The sequence below is a fragment of the Prinia subflava genome, chromosome 18 (genome assembly GCF_021018805.1).
Source record: "Prinia subflava isolate CZ2003 ecotype Zambia chromosome 18, Cam_Psub_1.2, whole genome shotgun sequence".
Lineage (NCBI taxonomy): Eukaryota > Metazoa > Chordata > Aves > Passeriformes > Cisticolidae > Prinia > Prinia subflava.
The window spans coordinates 6,908,482-6,923,206 of record NC_086264.1 but is presented as its reverse complement, the minus strand read 5'-3'; the positions used below and the strand labels follow the sequence as shown (position 1 = coordinate 6,923,206).

Here is a 14,725-nt window from a genome sequence, read left to right as displayed (position 1 = left end):
TCCAATCCAACAAGATTCAATCCCAATTGAGGTCTCCATCAGACCCTGCTACAAAAATCAATTATTTTGTTTTAAAAAAGGAAAAACATAGCTGTAATAAATGCAACATCAAAGCTGGGACAATGACTAAATGAAATCTAATCTGAAATTTGCTCTTTTCCAACAGCATCTATCAGAAAATTACTCATGACACACAGCTACAGACCCATTATGTTGTGGTATTTTATAATTTAGACTTGTTTTGAAATAGAAAGGCCTCCATTTTAAGGTAACTCCCCCAGTTTATATCCTAGGCAGGACCTCCTATTATGTGGAATATCCCTTTGGTCAGTTTGAGTCACCTGTCCTGACTATGCTCCCTCCCAGTTTCTTTTGCTCACCTCCTCACAAGGAAAAAAGAGCCCTTGACTTGGGATAACCACAGACCCCAAAATATCAGTGACTTATCAACACCATTCTCATTGCAAATCCAAAACACAGCACTTGTAACAGGTACTGAGAAGAAATGAGCTCTATCCTCGCTGCAACCAGGCCAGACAGAGAGGAGACGGCAACCTCAGGATGGGTGTTTTAACAAGAACACTCTCAGCTCTCCCTGTGAAAAACTGAGCCAAAAGTTTCCACAAAACAAAGAATACAAGACTTCTCTAGCTCCTCCAGATCAGAAGACAAACACTCCACAGAAGTACTCCCAGCTTCCCTTACTGACAGGTAAATCCTTACAGCAGGGATCAATGCATCCCATGCTACCCAAACTGAGCAGCTGAAAAGCAGCAAGAGGGAACATCCAAAATCCTGCTGATGAAAGGATTTTGCCCTGCAACCCAGAACTGCTGCACCAGCAAAGCAGATGATGGCAGGTTTTACACCAGCTTGTAGCTGAATTCTGTCTGCTCTCACTTTGTAAGTGACCCTTAGAGATGTGACTGACTGCCTGTGCGTTTGCAAGGGTTACAGAAAGGGAAGCAGGGGCTGCAGCTCCTGCTCTGATGTTTACAGTCATTCTTCTACAGAACCACTGTATGTTCTCAGTACCTGGAGCAGTCCTACAGGGATCAAAGAAAACACAGGGAATTCATGGCTGCAGGGACACCATAAGGAAGCGCTCCAGGCGCAGATCAGGGAGTAGCTCACTTTTCAAATGTCCATTTGTCTGCAGTGTGCAGTGTCTGACCAAGAACCCATGTACGTGTTCCAAGACCCCCAACACGCTGCCTGGTACTGACAGGAGCATTTCCTTCCCTCTGCATACAGCAAAACTGAGTGGGTAACAATTTAGAGCAAACAAACCACAAGAAACTACACCAAAACATAAGATCCAACAAATTCTAGCTGTTCACTGTGCCATGTGCAGCACATACTTTTAAATGGAATGGGGCTCCCTGCAAAGGTACAAATCTGTCCCCCTTGTGCTGCTCACACCCCACTGTAGGAGACCTCATCTGGCTTTGGCAAAAGACAGACAGATTGGATAGAAGGATATCAAACAAACAATAAAAATTGCCTTTTTCCCTCAAGGAAAGCCAAGGGAACTTGCTGCTGCTGTTCTTCTGAAGATAACCTGAACTCTGGAATCGTAAATTGAAATCTTCGAAGCCCAACACTAAACCTGAGCAGGGCTGATGTGAGATCTGGAAAAAAGGCCTGGATAAGAGACCAGGCCAAGACATCATCTGTTTCTTTCATGTGCCAGTTTAGAAAGGAAAAACAGAGTTATAAATGGTCATTTTATGGTTTACCAGTTCTTCAGCCATGCCACCTATGGGCTACAGCCAGGTAAAACATGTTTGACTGAACTGCAACACAAAGGAGGGAACTGCCACAGTGCCAAAACACAACCCAAAAATGTTCACCAATAGGTCCAAGCCTCTTCCATCTGGCACTGTGTTTTCCCTCAGCCAAACAATGTGGTGGAAGTTCTGTGCTGACTTACATCCTATTCAGTTCCACTGAAACCCTCTCCTGAAGCACTCAAGAAAACATTTCAGTTCACCCCTCTCTCCTGTCCTTTCTCACACACAACCCATTCTGCAGAAAAGCTCCCCTTGGGACAGCTCTTCCTCCTGCTTTGGAACTACAGCACACAGTCACAGTGAGACTCGGGAGCTCCCTCCAATAAATCAGTGTAGGAATTCCTTACTGTCCCATTCCCTGCGCCACTCAGCTGACACAGATTCTCTAAACCTGCCAAACAATTTGTCCTGCCTTCTCTGCACTGAACACTGTGAGCTAAAATGATGACACAGATTTGTGATTAAGAGAAAAAGAAATAAATAGGACTACCTGAGTGGCCTCTCTGATGTTCCCTTGGAGAACCAAGATGGCAAACTGGGAACTTTGTGAGATGGAAAGCAGCAGAGAAAGAAAACCAAAACACGTGGCCAGGTTCTGACCAGGTCTAAGCAGATACAACACAGGAGTTATGAAGGCATCTATCTTAGGGCTTAATCCCATCAGATCTGCTTTCCCATGCCTACCCCAACTCCTACCATTACTATCTCCTCATACCTCTACTATCTCTCCCCACGGCTGCCCTCCCTGAAATTATTCTTCAGATTTCCAGCTTTAAAAAGAAAACAAAAAATTAAAAAGGCCCCAAATCACTGGTTGCTCACCCATTTCTTTGAACTCCTCGTTGGCGAGCTGCAGCCAGGCCACGTCCACGTCGTTGAGGTCGTAGCGGCACACGCTGTCGGCCAGCGTGCGGATGTCCACGTAGCCCAGCTCCGGCGGCTCCGCGCCCGACGACACGATGAACTTCCTGGGGCGCGTGAAGGTGACGGCCTTTGTCTCGCACACAACCCTGAAATAGAGAGCCAGGCAGGCCTGAGGAGGGCTGGGCTGCCGAGAGGCTCAGCTCTAGAGAACTCCTTTAAATGCTTTAAGTGAGAGCGACCACCAGCTGCAGCCAGATAACCACCCCAGCAGTGACCCAGCACCACTGAGATGGGAAAGCAGCTCCATGCACTGCCATAACTGACTGGTGGTACTGTAAGAACTGAACTGGAGTTGTCTAGAAATCCAATTCACTGCCAGAATGCCAAATAAAATTAATATTAGAGGACAGAGCTGTGATTACTCCTACCTGAAATTCACACTTGTTTAAAGCCAAAGCAGGGACGCTGTATTTACACAGCGGCTGCCATATATACACATGTTAAACTCTGGTTTAAGACTTTTTTTCAATCAATCTGTTTAACTAAAATACTGACCACAAGAACATTCCAGGAAAAAAGGAGTATTTCTGGCTGTCTCAGTAGAGGACTTTGCCCTTTCTCTTAGTTAACAGCACACATTGAAATCGAGCTTGGATGAAACCCACTTCACAACACAACCCTGGTACCTCCAGGAGCAACAGGCCAAACGCCTGCCTCCTGCACTACCACTGGAGATGATTTTTGGGGGTGCTAGTGCTACAAGGGAGGAGACTGCAACACTCTGTGTTGCCACAACTCTCTGCTGGGAACAGTCTAAACTCCACAAGAAGCAGCACAGCCTCCACACCCCACTCTGTTCTGCCTCCATGTGAGGTCCAATTTTTAACTCCTAGCAGAAATCCTGCTCTGCCAGTGCTGTATTTGCACAAACAGATCTCTGTAAATCCTTTACCTATTTCAGTCTTGCACATCCCTAAAGCTCCCCCTCTTCTAGCTTATTTCAGACACTGAGAAACAGTGAGCAAGAGCCAAATGCTGAATTTGGGGCTTCTGAGGTGCTGTGAAAAATAGAAATGTGAGTGACCTTGCCAGCCTAACTGCACTGCCCAAACTGTTCCTGGTCATACTGCACAGTGTTCAAATGTTGCAGACTACTGCATCTTCACAGAGAACGTACTTTAAACTGGCCACTGCTCTCCAAATCTTCTTTATCATAAATTCCTTACAGAGCACCTCTCTGTGGAAATCGTAACCTCTGGGCAGCACCCTGCCACAGCAGTGGCACAGAAGAAACAAGCACAGTGACTCTCACCTCAGAACAACTCCCTTTACTGGCTTTATTTCTGTGCTAGAAAGACATAAAAAAAAAGGCAACCCTTACTGCATACTGAAAGCTGAATTGTCCATCTTGAGCACATGTTTACAGTGAATCTCACACAGCCTCGCTCCTTTCTCCTGCCCCTCTGCCCACTCACTACCAGACCACACCTTTTATTCACTGTTCTGTTCCTTACTAGCACCAGCTCCCTGTACAGCTTTTGCTTCTATCCTACACCATCTCTGATCTGTCTGTTGCTTATTCCATGTGCAGAACACCCCCAGTTCCCTCCCAAAGTCAGGCACAGAGCAGTTCCTGCACTCCAGCAGCACCAGGGCAGGGCTCTCTGAGAGGGAGGGAGCAAAGAGGACAATAAGCAGGCATCCATGGGCCCTCTGACCAGCTCAGCAGCAGGATTACACAAGATAGCTCAGCAGAAAAAAAGGAGTGGTGCCTGCTGTGCCAATACCTATAACTGTGAGGCCTTCTTTCCTTGTCTTTTACCATCTTAAATTTGGAGCCACATCTCTATTGGCCTTTGGCAGAGAACAGCTCTCTCCTAAGTGAGCACCTGGCCCTGCTATAGCCACCAAAGCACCTCCCTGACAGACACAGGGCAGTGACCTCTGGGAGGTTTTTCCTCTGCTCAGCTCCACAGGTGTCCTGGCCTCCCACAGCCTTGGGAGATGCTTAAGAGAGGAATCAGTGAGGAGCAGGCAGTGTGAGGGCACATGTACCATGTGTGTGCCTCTGCAGGGACTGGGACAGGTCAGTGTGGCACAGGGAAAGGCTCTGTTCCCATGGCCCAAACTGCAGAGCAGAGAGCAAAATGCCAGGCTGTCCTTGGAGCTCTGGGTCCAGTCCTTTAGAAGGAGGAAGGACAGGGTGTACCTGATGTGCAGGTTAACTCCTCCTTGCACAGACCCAGTGGGGCACTCTGCAGGCTGCTGCACAGAACAAAAACAACACTAACAAACTCTCCTGCGGCCCCCTTAATCCAAGGCTAAAGCTCACAGATACAGACCTAAAAAGAAGCAGCCAGTGTTCCATCATCACTTTTTTTTTTGCCATGTATCAAGGACTGAGCTGCTGTGGTCACACCAAGGTCATTTGGTTACCCCTTATGGGCCAGCCTAGACTGACTCAAAGAGATCTAGAATGATCAAATGGCAAAAATCCTTGCTCTTATTTTCTCCACTCCCTAGTAAGCATAAAATGGGCAGCAGCACAACCCTGCCCTTAGAACCACAGTGTTTAATTTGAAACAGGAAATAATATCTAAGTGTAACAAACACGGCAAGGAAAATAAGGAGTTTTTGGATAAGAGCTAGAAAATCTCACATTATTTAGTTACATGAACATCTGGACGGTTCTTGAAACAGTTGAAAGGTTGTACAATCAATTTCTTAGTTAATAAAAGAAATCACAAAAAAAAAAAAGAAGAAAAGAAACAAAACAAAATGCTGTGTTTTCTCTAGCTCTTAAGCCTGGTTTGTCCAACTGGTCCTTGAAAAGAACCTATGGCTTGGAAATAAGCACAGGGAACAGCAGACAAGGGCTTTTCCAGCAATGCTAAGTGAGCTCAAGTCTGGCTTAAAAATAGAAGCTATTTTCAAGGTTCTGTCATCACACTCCACGCTAGTTTATTGCCAAAAACAGTTCTCTGACATTTGTATTTCACATGGGCAGAACAGGCCTGACTCTTGACCTCTCTGACCATTCCAAAAGGTGAGGCAGGTTGCTCTTCATCTCTGAGAATCAAGACCTTCCTAGGTGGGCATTGTGCAATAAAGCTCAGGAAGGCAAGGCAATGTAGGCATAAGCTGCTAGCACCAATGTGAGTGTATTTGTTCACATTCCTCCAAACTATACCTGGCTACTGGTTCTGGGATGGTCCCTGGGCTAACTGGCACCTGAACTCCCTTTTCCCACTCCTGCCTCCAGGGATCTGCCAGCACATAGTATTCATCAGGGTTCAGCTGGAAGGAGTCATGTAACTTCATGGCAGTGATCAGGTCCGTTCTGAACACCTGCAAAGAGAGTGACCAAGAGAGAAAAATAGAGACACTGACATTTGATATTGACACTCTACGATTCACAGCTTCAGGGTAACCATGGAGCACGGAGTGGAACAAGGTCACTGTACCACCAGTGCACTCACCCACTGCTGAACTGGAGGGAAAGGGGTGGCTGAAGGCACAAATACTGCCAGGATGGTTTCACCTAACTGCACTACAGGTCCTGGCGCTCCTCCTGCACTGCAGACTTGTTCTAAAAGGTGTTACCCACCTTTACCTCCATATTGGCTGCAATAAAAACTGCAGGAGCTCCCAGATGTAAAACAGCAGCACAAGGAAGATTTAATTTTGCTCCCAGGCTTTTCGAGGGGTTTTTTTGATTTTGTTTTCTTTTTTTTAAATTATTGGAGCTCTGACTCATACCAAGAAATTTACATTCTAGAAATGTAAGACATTCTAGAAATTCCCTGTGGTAGAAACTAAGGTGTGACTCCACCATGACCAGCCGCAAGAGGAAATTCTGAGGAGATGACTCTTTGTGCAAGTACTTACAAAAATAACCCAAAAGATTGAAAAAAATAAGACCCAAACTGGAATTCTGGTGGCAGCTCCCCATTCAGCACATGTATTTATTCAATCACCTCTGTGTCACAGTTGTAATTTTCCTTTGCCTTTGCAAAGGCATCCAGCTTTAAAGCCAGCGGGACGTTTAGCAATCTGTGAGCTAGCAGGCATGAACAAGCAGCCATGCTGTCTTCAACAAGGCACAGAATGAAATAAAAAGGGATTCTCTCCTGTGGCAGGCCTGCTGTGGCACTGCTGTGGCAGCCTCAGCCTGCTGGCCTTGCAGAAAGCCGGGTGCTGCTATCACAGGCATCCCAGCTACAAGCCTGCACTTGCTGACACGAGTTCCAGCCCTTCCCAGCCTGCTCCCCACAAAGGGCAAGGCCCTCCTCACCTCCACAACACTGATTTCTAACTACTCCGTGCCTCATTCAAAGGAAAGGGTTAAAAAGCAACCAGGTGACAGAAAATAAGCACCACTAGGACAAGATGGTGACAGGTAGAGCTCCCTGCAGACATCTCAGTCCGTGGTGGTCAGAACCAACACCCACAGAGCTGCACCCCCGCTGCAGCTACAGCAGAAAAGACTGGATTTTCAGGGCAGTGCTCCCAGGCTCCTTAGGAGGCTGCTAAGGGGCAAAGTGACCCATCCTGCCAGCCCCAAACCAAGGGTCAGGCTGTCACCTCAGCCCCAGCTGCATGGGGCTGGGGCACAACCAGCTGTACACAGAGAGCTGTGTACACTCGGGCAGCCACTTCTGTTATCCACTGCTCAAACACCTGAAATATCCAGGATTTTTGTGAAGTTTTTTAGTGTATCTGATGGCTCATTACACTCCTGAGAATATTTTCCAATGTGATTTGCCATGCCACACTGTGCATCTCGAAACCTCTCCTCCTCCCAACACATACATACTGTCCCACTTCTGTCTTTATATGTTTCTGTTTCTACTCTGGTTTTGTCATTAAAATAGCATAAAATCATGACATTTTTCTTAACACTTGTCTTGACATGTTCAGAAAAACCGCCAGCATTAAAAAGTAAAGAAAAAGATTGCCATATGAAGAACAGGGTGAATGCTGGTAATTAAATATAATGAAATGTTTAAAACAATTCAATTACAAGTTCTGTGAGGCTTCAATCAAGAAATGAAAAGTAAGCCACAAAGTAAATGGGCTCACAAAACAAACAAGCTGGCTAGGGCATTCTGCACTTCTAAATGATTTGACTTAAAGCAATCAAAAGTCAAATTAAAAGAAGACTAAAAATATAAAATGGGACACAGACCTCACTCAATCTCAGAGCCAAAATAACTCAGGCTCTTGGATAAACTTGTCACAAAACTCTCTCAGAAGCAAAGCTAATGCAGCACCTGACAGCCAAGAAACTCCTTCCCAGGCCAGTGGCCCCGTGACACCATTCTTTCTGCTCTAGCTGCTGATGCAATCAGAGTGCCTGAAGGAAAGCAGAGCTCACAGAAGTGCTGGCTCTCAGAAGCAATGAACACTTCAAAGCTGAAGGGTGAAAGCCTGGCCACGCTGCAGTCAGTGGGAATTCTGCCACCAGCTCCAGTGAGCCCAGGGTTTCACCCGGGGAGCTCCCGAGTGTCGCTTCCCTGCCAGCTGCGAGCAGGGACAGGGGGGAAGGCTGTGAGCAGAGCTGAAGGAAGCACAAAAGAAGTTCATCCAGCCTGAGAAAACATCAGAACAGCACAAACTGCAAAGATTCTGACAGCACAAGCAAGGTAAGGGAGAGAAGAAAACAGAAGCACACAAAAAAACCGACAGCAAGACTTCTAATTATCTCAGATAATTTCTTGATAGCCTTTCACGAGGTCATTCTCAAAAGCAGGTATAAGGGGCTACTTCTAAAGGATGCACAAAAGGCAACTAAAGAAAACAAGAATAAATTCACCAGAGATCTCCACATTCACAAAAAAAAAAAAGAAAAGGTTCTTAAATAGCCAACAATCAAAGGAGTTGGGAAACTACCAATATTAGGCATAGTTCATACTGAACAATGAATGGGATTCCCCTTGTGAAAACTCTTCTCTGAGACTCAAGTACACTGTCATTAGGAAGATTAATAAAGCAGTTTTTCCTCAACACCACTCACTAATGTGTAAGGAATACATGTACTGGGCAAGTACAATAAATGAGAAATTCCACCTCCCAGAGCTAATCCTTTCTTTGCAGCTTCTATGAAGTCTGCAGTGTAGTATTTTGCCTGAAGACAGGAAGATTCAGCAAGAACATTTCCAAAGAAATGGATCACATTTTATGTGTTACTAACAGCTGATCCAACCTGGAAAGTTCAAAGATTTTTATCTCCCCTGATAGTATTTCTTCAAAGCACTAGACGAGACAGAACTGTCAGGAAGCAGATTTCTAGTTTGACAAGCACTTTAGCAAAGATCACACACACCAAGCCCCAGTACAAACTATGAAATAAATGCACCTAATGTAAATTTCCACTGTTCACAAATCAAGCTGCAAATAAAGCCTGATGCCTAAAATAGCACGAGGAGACTCTGCAGCTATGCTGAATGGGTGTCAGACTACAACAAAATTCACAGATAGAAACTGGTGGTGGCAGTAGCTGTGCCAACAGCTGAACTCTCTAATCTTCAGGGGAGGGGGGAGAGGGAGGGGAGGTATGTACCAGCCAAAATGTAGAAAGAAAAAAAAATCAGAAAAAAAATCCATTACCAGAAAACAGGTTTGCATGTATTGTGTGTACAGGTGCTTTGACAGCTGTAACAAAATGCAAGTCAAATTCCAGAAATACCTCAGAAGGTTTCCGGTCTTCATCTCTGGAACACGAAGTCCTGCGACGCTGAGATCTGGAATGCTGGGACCAGGTGGACAGACCTAGGACAAAGAAATGATAATTTGCAGGCTTCTGTGACAAACCTCCAGGAAACTCTTTCAAAATGAACCAGCAAATAAAAGTTCAATTTCTGTGATCACTCTCCTGGGTCTGTTTTGGTTCTCATTTCCTAACTGAGGTGTGCCTGTACTGGCTGCACTGCACTTACCTGCCTTCCAGCCAGCACTCCAAAAAAGCCACTTCATAACATCTTTCCCCCTGAGCATCAATAAATGACTTCCTGCAGATTAATAACTGACCAGGAGCTCTGCCAATAGCCTGGGATGTACTCTTTGAAGTTAATGTCCTAGATACCTACACTGTTTACCTGATTTCTGCTGGCATAAGCCTCTGCAAAATGAAGCAAGCTGCCACATACCCACAGCAGAGCCCACAGAACAAGCTGTTGTTTCTTCTCTCAGTGTGGTTGTATGATTTCTGCCTGCATAATTACTCACTACATTCCAAACAAATTATACCTTTTTGCCTTGAAACCGTTTGACAGAGTCTCTGTCAGCTTTCAGAAATATTGTAACAGGAGGAAAGGAAAAAGAGAAAGAATCTGCGCTCCTTTGACAAGATAGTGCTTTGACACCAGAATATATTATACCTCTGCAAATCAACTGATTTCAACACAGTAAGATTTACAGGTACAGCAGGTATTTTCCACTGCCAACTACACAGCAGTAAGGAAAAAAAAAGCCAATAAATCTTTCTGGGTTGCAGAGATGAAGGATTTGTTCTAGGCCCATCTCATAGGGAAGCTAAGACCTGTGTCATTAACTCAGAACTTGCAAATGTGGACATTAATTGTAGACAAACTGAAGCAAACTGATGCAAAGGCCTTCCCAAACTGCTCATTCCTTCACTGTCTGTGCACAAACATGGTAGGAGTAAAAAGGGTAAGGCTGCAGTCTGTGAGAGCAGCACTGCCTCACACCAGCCCACAGAAACCTCTCAAGGATCAGAAAGCCCTGCTCAAAAACATAGGATGGGATAAGATCTCTATTAAAAATAAAAAAAAAATAATAATTTTAGAAGTGAAGTAACTGTCCAAGTCTTCCATTGGAAAGATATGACTGAATTCATTATGTTTTAGTTATCTGTTTGTCTTCTCTTTTCATTTAGTGATACATTAAGGAATCTCCCCCAATAAAACCTCTCTGGAACACAGCAACGAATAACAGATATTACACAGAATATGCATAATGGTCAAAATTGAAGCAATGTTCCCAGCAAATAGCTAAAAATCTTATCTCCTGAGGTAAGAGTACAGAGAGTATAATTTTAAGAAAATGGTAGTGTTTTAACACAAAAGATGGTGAAGTTATCAGCCCTCTTCCTTTGTTCTGTGAAGGGAAAAAAAAGAAGAAAAAGGAAGAAAAATAGTGACTGACTGCCATTTATTAATCTGTGAGAAAAGCCAGACTCCCAAGATCATTTATCTATCATTCCATTTAAATGTTCCCTTGAAAACTGAAGAAGAAACAAAAGCAGGAGCATGAACTTCTTGGGAGGATCCTATCAGACCATCCCCAAACTCCACTTAAGGTCAGAAGGGAATAAGTAAAATCTCTCACAAAAACAGTGAGATACACAGCTAAAATGCACGACAAAAATCCAGATTTATTTCCTGTAATGCAGCAATGTAAATGTTAACATTTTAACACTCAGAGAGATGTGATTTCTTTAATCAACAGCCTCCCTAGAAGTCACAGACCACATACATACCCACACAGATTAGTATTCAGCTCTCATGGGTTCTGATATTTTCCATTGGCAAGACATTAATATCTGACCAACTATCTGCCACTGAGGTGTTCAGCGAGTTAAAGTGCTGCACCAGCAAGTCAGCACCTGCAAATACCCAATTCATTTGTGGATCTGAGTGGTTCTGTACACTGCTGGACCTGGGAGAGAGAGCCTGCACACAAGAGAAAGAACTAAGGACAACAAGGTGTATGGGCAAGGTGTGTTTGATTCAAGTTCTGTGAGAGATGAGCTTGTGAGTCTGGAGGCTTCCAAGTAAGACAAGCATCTGACAAAATTAATGTAGTGGCAGTGTGATGTATTTCTGGGTCTTTACCAGTGTCCTTTATTTCAGCTCTGATGACAATTTATCATACAGTGAATTAAAAAAGAGTATGGGCAGCTTTTTCCAGGTCCCTCTCATGCCACAAAGAAGCTACAAAGGTGAGGAGTAAGACAATCCCTGCCATATCTCACCCATCTCCATTTCTTCACTGTGTCATCTTACACATCAGAACAAGTGTCTTAAATGCACACTCATATGTCCATGTACACAAGGGTTTGCTCACTGGATTAATTAACTGTTCCACGTTTCACAAAAGGCTAACTCTTATCATCCAAGTACAGGAGCTTCACTTTTTATGATTTTTTAAGTAGCATGTGAAAGCACACGACGTAAAATTTCCATGTGTAAGAGACAAGTCAAACACAGCCAGCCTTCCTCAGGATCTATTCCAGTGAGTGTTTTTTTCCATGCCAACTACCTCGCTACACTGAACAAGGAAAGAAAGTTTCTCAGGTAGCTCTGTAATAGCCACTTCCCAGCACACAAAAACAGAGAAGGCACAGTGGAAACACTGTTACTGAAGAGGCTGAAGAGGATTTTTCTGAGCAGTGTAAACTCCATAATACCAGGAGAAAAGGCTAGAATTCCTCATGGGACTGAGGTTTTACTACACACTGCAGCTAAGAGATGACCTTTGGCAAGGGCTTCACGTCAATAGGGAAAACATTTACTCACTGAATAAACAAGCCAGACTGTAAGCCTTGAATTCATAGATTCAAACCAGCGCCACTGCTTAGACAAGAAAGTAAGAAATTGAAGGAGCCAGCCAAATGACAGCAAACTATCCTGCCCATAACAGAATTGAATCTAACTACTTTTGAAATCCCAAATGAGAGTTTCAACTCTGCTTCCATCAAAGCTAGTGGCAAAATGTCACTGTCCCCACCAGTGCCAAGCCTAAGTCACTGCATTTCCCAAACTGCTCTCATTAGTAAGCCATCCACCCACTCTGCCTACACCAATAAAAGTGCAGGAGGAAAATTAAGGATGTTATTTGTCTATTAAGCAGCCTTTCCATATTTTCATACCTAATCCAGAAAAGGGACCTCACTGAAAGCAGAAATTCACAGCCCATTACACCTACTTCAGTGGTTAATGATCTGATTTGTACATCTGAGTGTGCATGAAGAAAGAACCATCCCTGGATTATACAGAAGGCAGAGTCTACTCTGGTCAAAACAAAACAAAGGATTCAAAACAGCTCTTCTGTATGAACCTAGTTCAGTTATTTCAGAAAGATTCCAGGCACTTCACCAAAATCATCCTCTTTCATTAAGTATCAAAAATCATTTGTGTTCATCAAGTTTTCTGAGTACTAGCCCTAGTCCCACACTGGATGAGGATCACCAAGACTAGAAAAACAACTAAAGATCAAGACAAGAGTTAAACTCGGTTATGGTAAAATAAAATTAAAATTTTAAAAAAATCATACAGCAAGTCTGAATCACTGGGATTTGGAAGATATAAAAGTTCTGTAAGGTACCATTATAAACCTCATGGGAAGAATGAGTTTCACAGCAGATGGAAAAACAGTGAGATGTTAAGAGAGCCCATGCTACCATAAGCCATGTGAGAAACAGTAAATATGAAAAATACACAACTCCAAGGCATGAAGCCAAATAAACACATCCAAAACATGCATTTCCATCATGGTTACAGAGATAAAAGGTATCTTATTAAATGTCACATGATCCCAGCAAGTCTAGGATGAACACAGGAGCTTACTGTGCATCATCACTGGGAGAGAGACCAAGACCACTTGGATTCTTTTACAGTTTGGATTCTTTCAGATGACCAAGGTGTTGTGTGTTTTAAAAGGATTTCATCACTGAGAACAATGGGAGAGGGATCATACTCCTATTGCATGCTCTTAGTTTTCCTTTGGCATTCATCTACTTAAGGACAACAAGCAAAAAGAGATCCCAAACCACGAAAAAGGTGTAATCCTCAGCAAGAGAGGCAGAGCTTTAACACACCACTGGTGCTGCAAAGGACTTCCCAGACTCAAATAGGGATTTTTTTTCCTGTTCCCAAGGCTGCTATGAACACTTCACACTGTAAATACAGTGTTCTTATAATACTGCCACAGGGTGTATGTAACACACACGCCTCCTGATAATAGAAGAAAGCAATCAAGGAGTGTGCATTCTTTTTCCCCACTTGTGAAGAACACATGCTTCCCAAAAGGAAAAACTTAATCAATTTTAACTGCATCATTTTATTAAATGATCTGTCAAGAATACATTTTCATTCCAAAAAAAAAAATCCAATCAAACAGAAAATTGCTTGGAATCAATAAAACAATTCAAATCCTCAGGGAACTCTACTCCACAACTAATACACTGCTCAGCACGAGTAGAGAAGTCTGAGCTATTAGGTATCCTGCACAAGGCTGCTGTAAAGCCACCTGTAAGGCACCCAGCTGTGTCCTGGAGAGCTGCCTGTGAGCACTGCAAAGCCTCAGATCACTGCAGGCACTGCTCCCACCACAAACCCACTGCTGCTACAGCAGGCAGCACAACAGAGCACAGCAGCCCTGCCACAGACCCACGGCTGGTGTCACTTCTGCTGAGCACCAGCCTTTCCTCGTGCCTGTGCTGCTCTGCAGCTCGCTTCGAGCCCAGCCAGGCGCCCCTGTCACAAAGATCTGCAGCCTGAGGGGAAAACAGAGGGGCTCGGTCTCCCCACTGAGCCTGGCCCACAGCTCCGTACAGCGGGGGCTCCACGCTGCCTGGAAATACCTCCGTGCTTGGACTCCAATTCCAGCACAAAGCAAACAGAACCAAACTACTCTGTGGGCAGTTTCCATTCTGTCAGCTACAGAAAGAGCTGGCTGGACAGAAGTCTTCAGGCCTTATCGGAGGGAAAGCAGCATGCAAGCAAACACAACCTAAGACACCATTTCACACAGCCAAATTTCCTTCCTCACTTTTCTGTTGCTGGAGGGTTTGCCCATCTATCTTCCTTATCTTTACAGCATATTATCATTCAATAATCTCATTCAAGATCAAAACAGAAGAAGCAATAGCCTTTTATCTCTTGTCTACAGCAATGCTACTTGAAATGTACTATCAGTTGATGACTCCCCAGTTGCAGCTGCTGAACAATGCGTTGATCCATATGATCTCTACTTTACAGCACCACAGCACAATTGCTCAGTCTCTGACACACAGAAAGAACCATCCCTGCAGCTCCCCACCACAA

General features: G+C 44.2%; 1 protein-coding gene across 14 annotated transcripts in view; it reads right to left on the bottom strand.

Moving 5' to 3' along the window:
- The window catches only part of JADE1 (jade family PHD finger 1), a 43,201-nt gene that overhangs the window by 11,418 nt on the left and 17,058 nt on the right, over window positions 1-14,725 (bottom strand). For 8 of the 14 annotated variants that reach the window (XM_063415313.1, XM_063415315.1, XM_063415311.1 and 5 more), the window contains 3 exons: window positions 9,346-9,428; window positions 5,848-6,005; window positions 2,616-2,803 (listed from right to left, as the gene is read on the bottom strand). In XM_063415313.1, the coding sequence (XP_063271383.1) occupies window positions 2,616-2,803; window positions 5,848-6,005; window positions 9,346-9,428 (429 nt within the window). The remainder of the gene's footprint in view (window positions 1-2,615; window positions 2,804-5,847; window positions 6,006-9,345; window positions 9,429-14,725) is intronic. The other 6 variants (XM_063415321.1, XM_063415317.1, XM_063415320.1 and 3 more) reach the window with 1 other exon arrangement.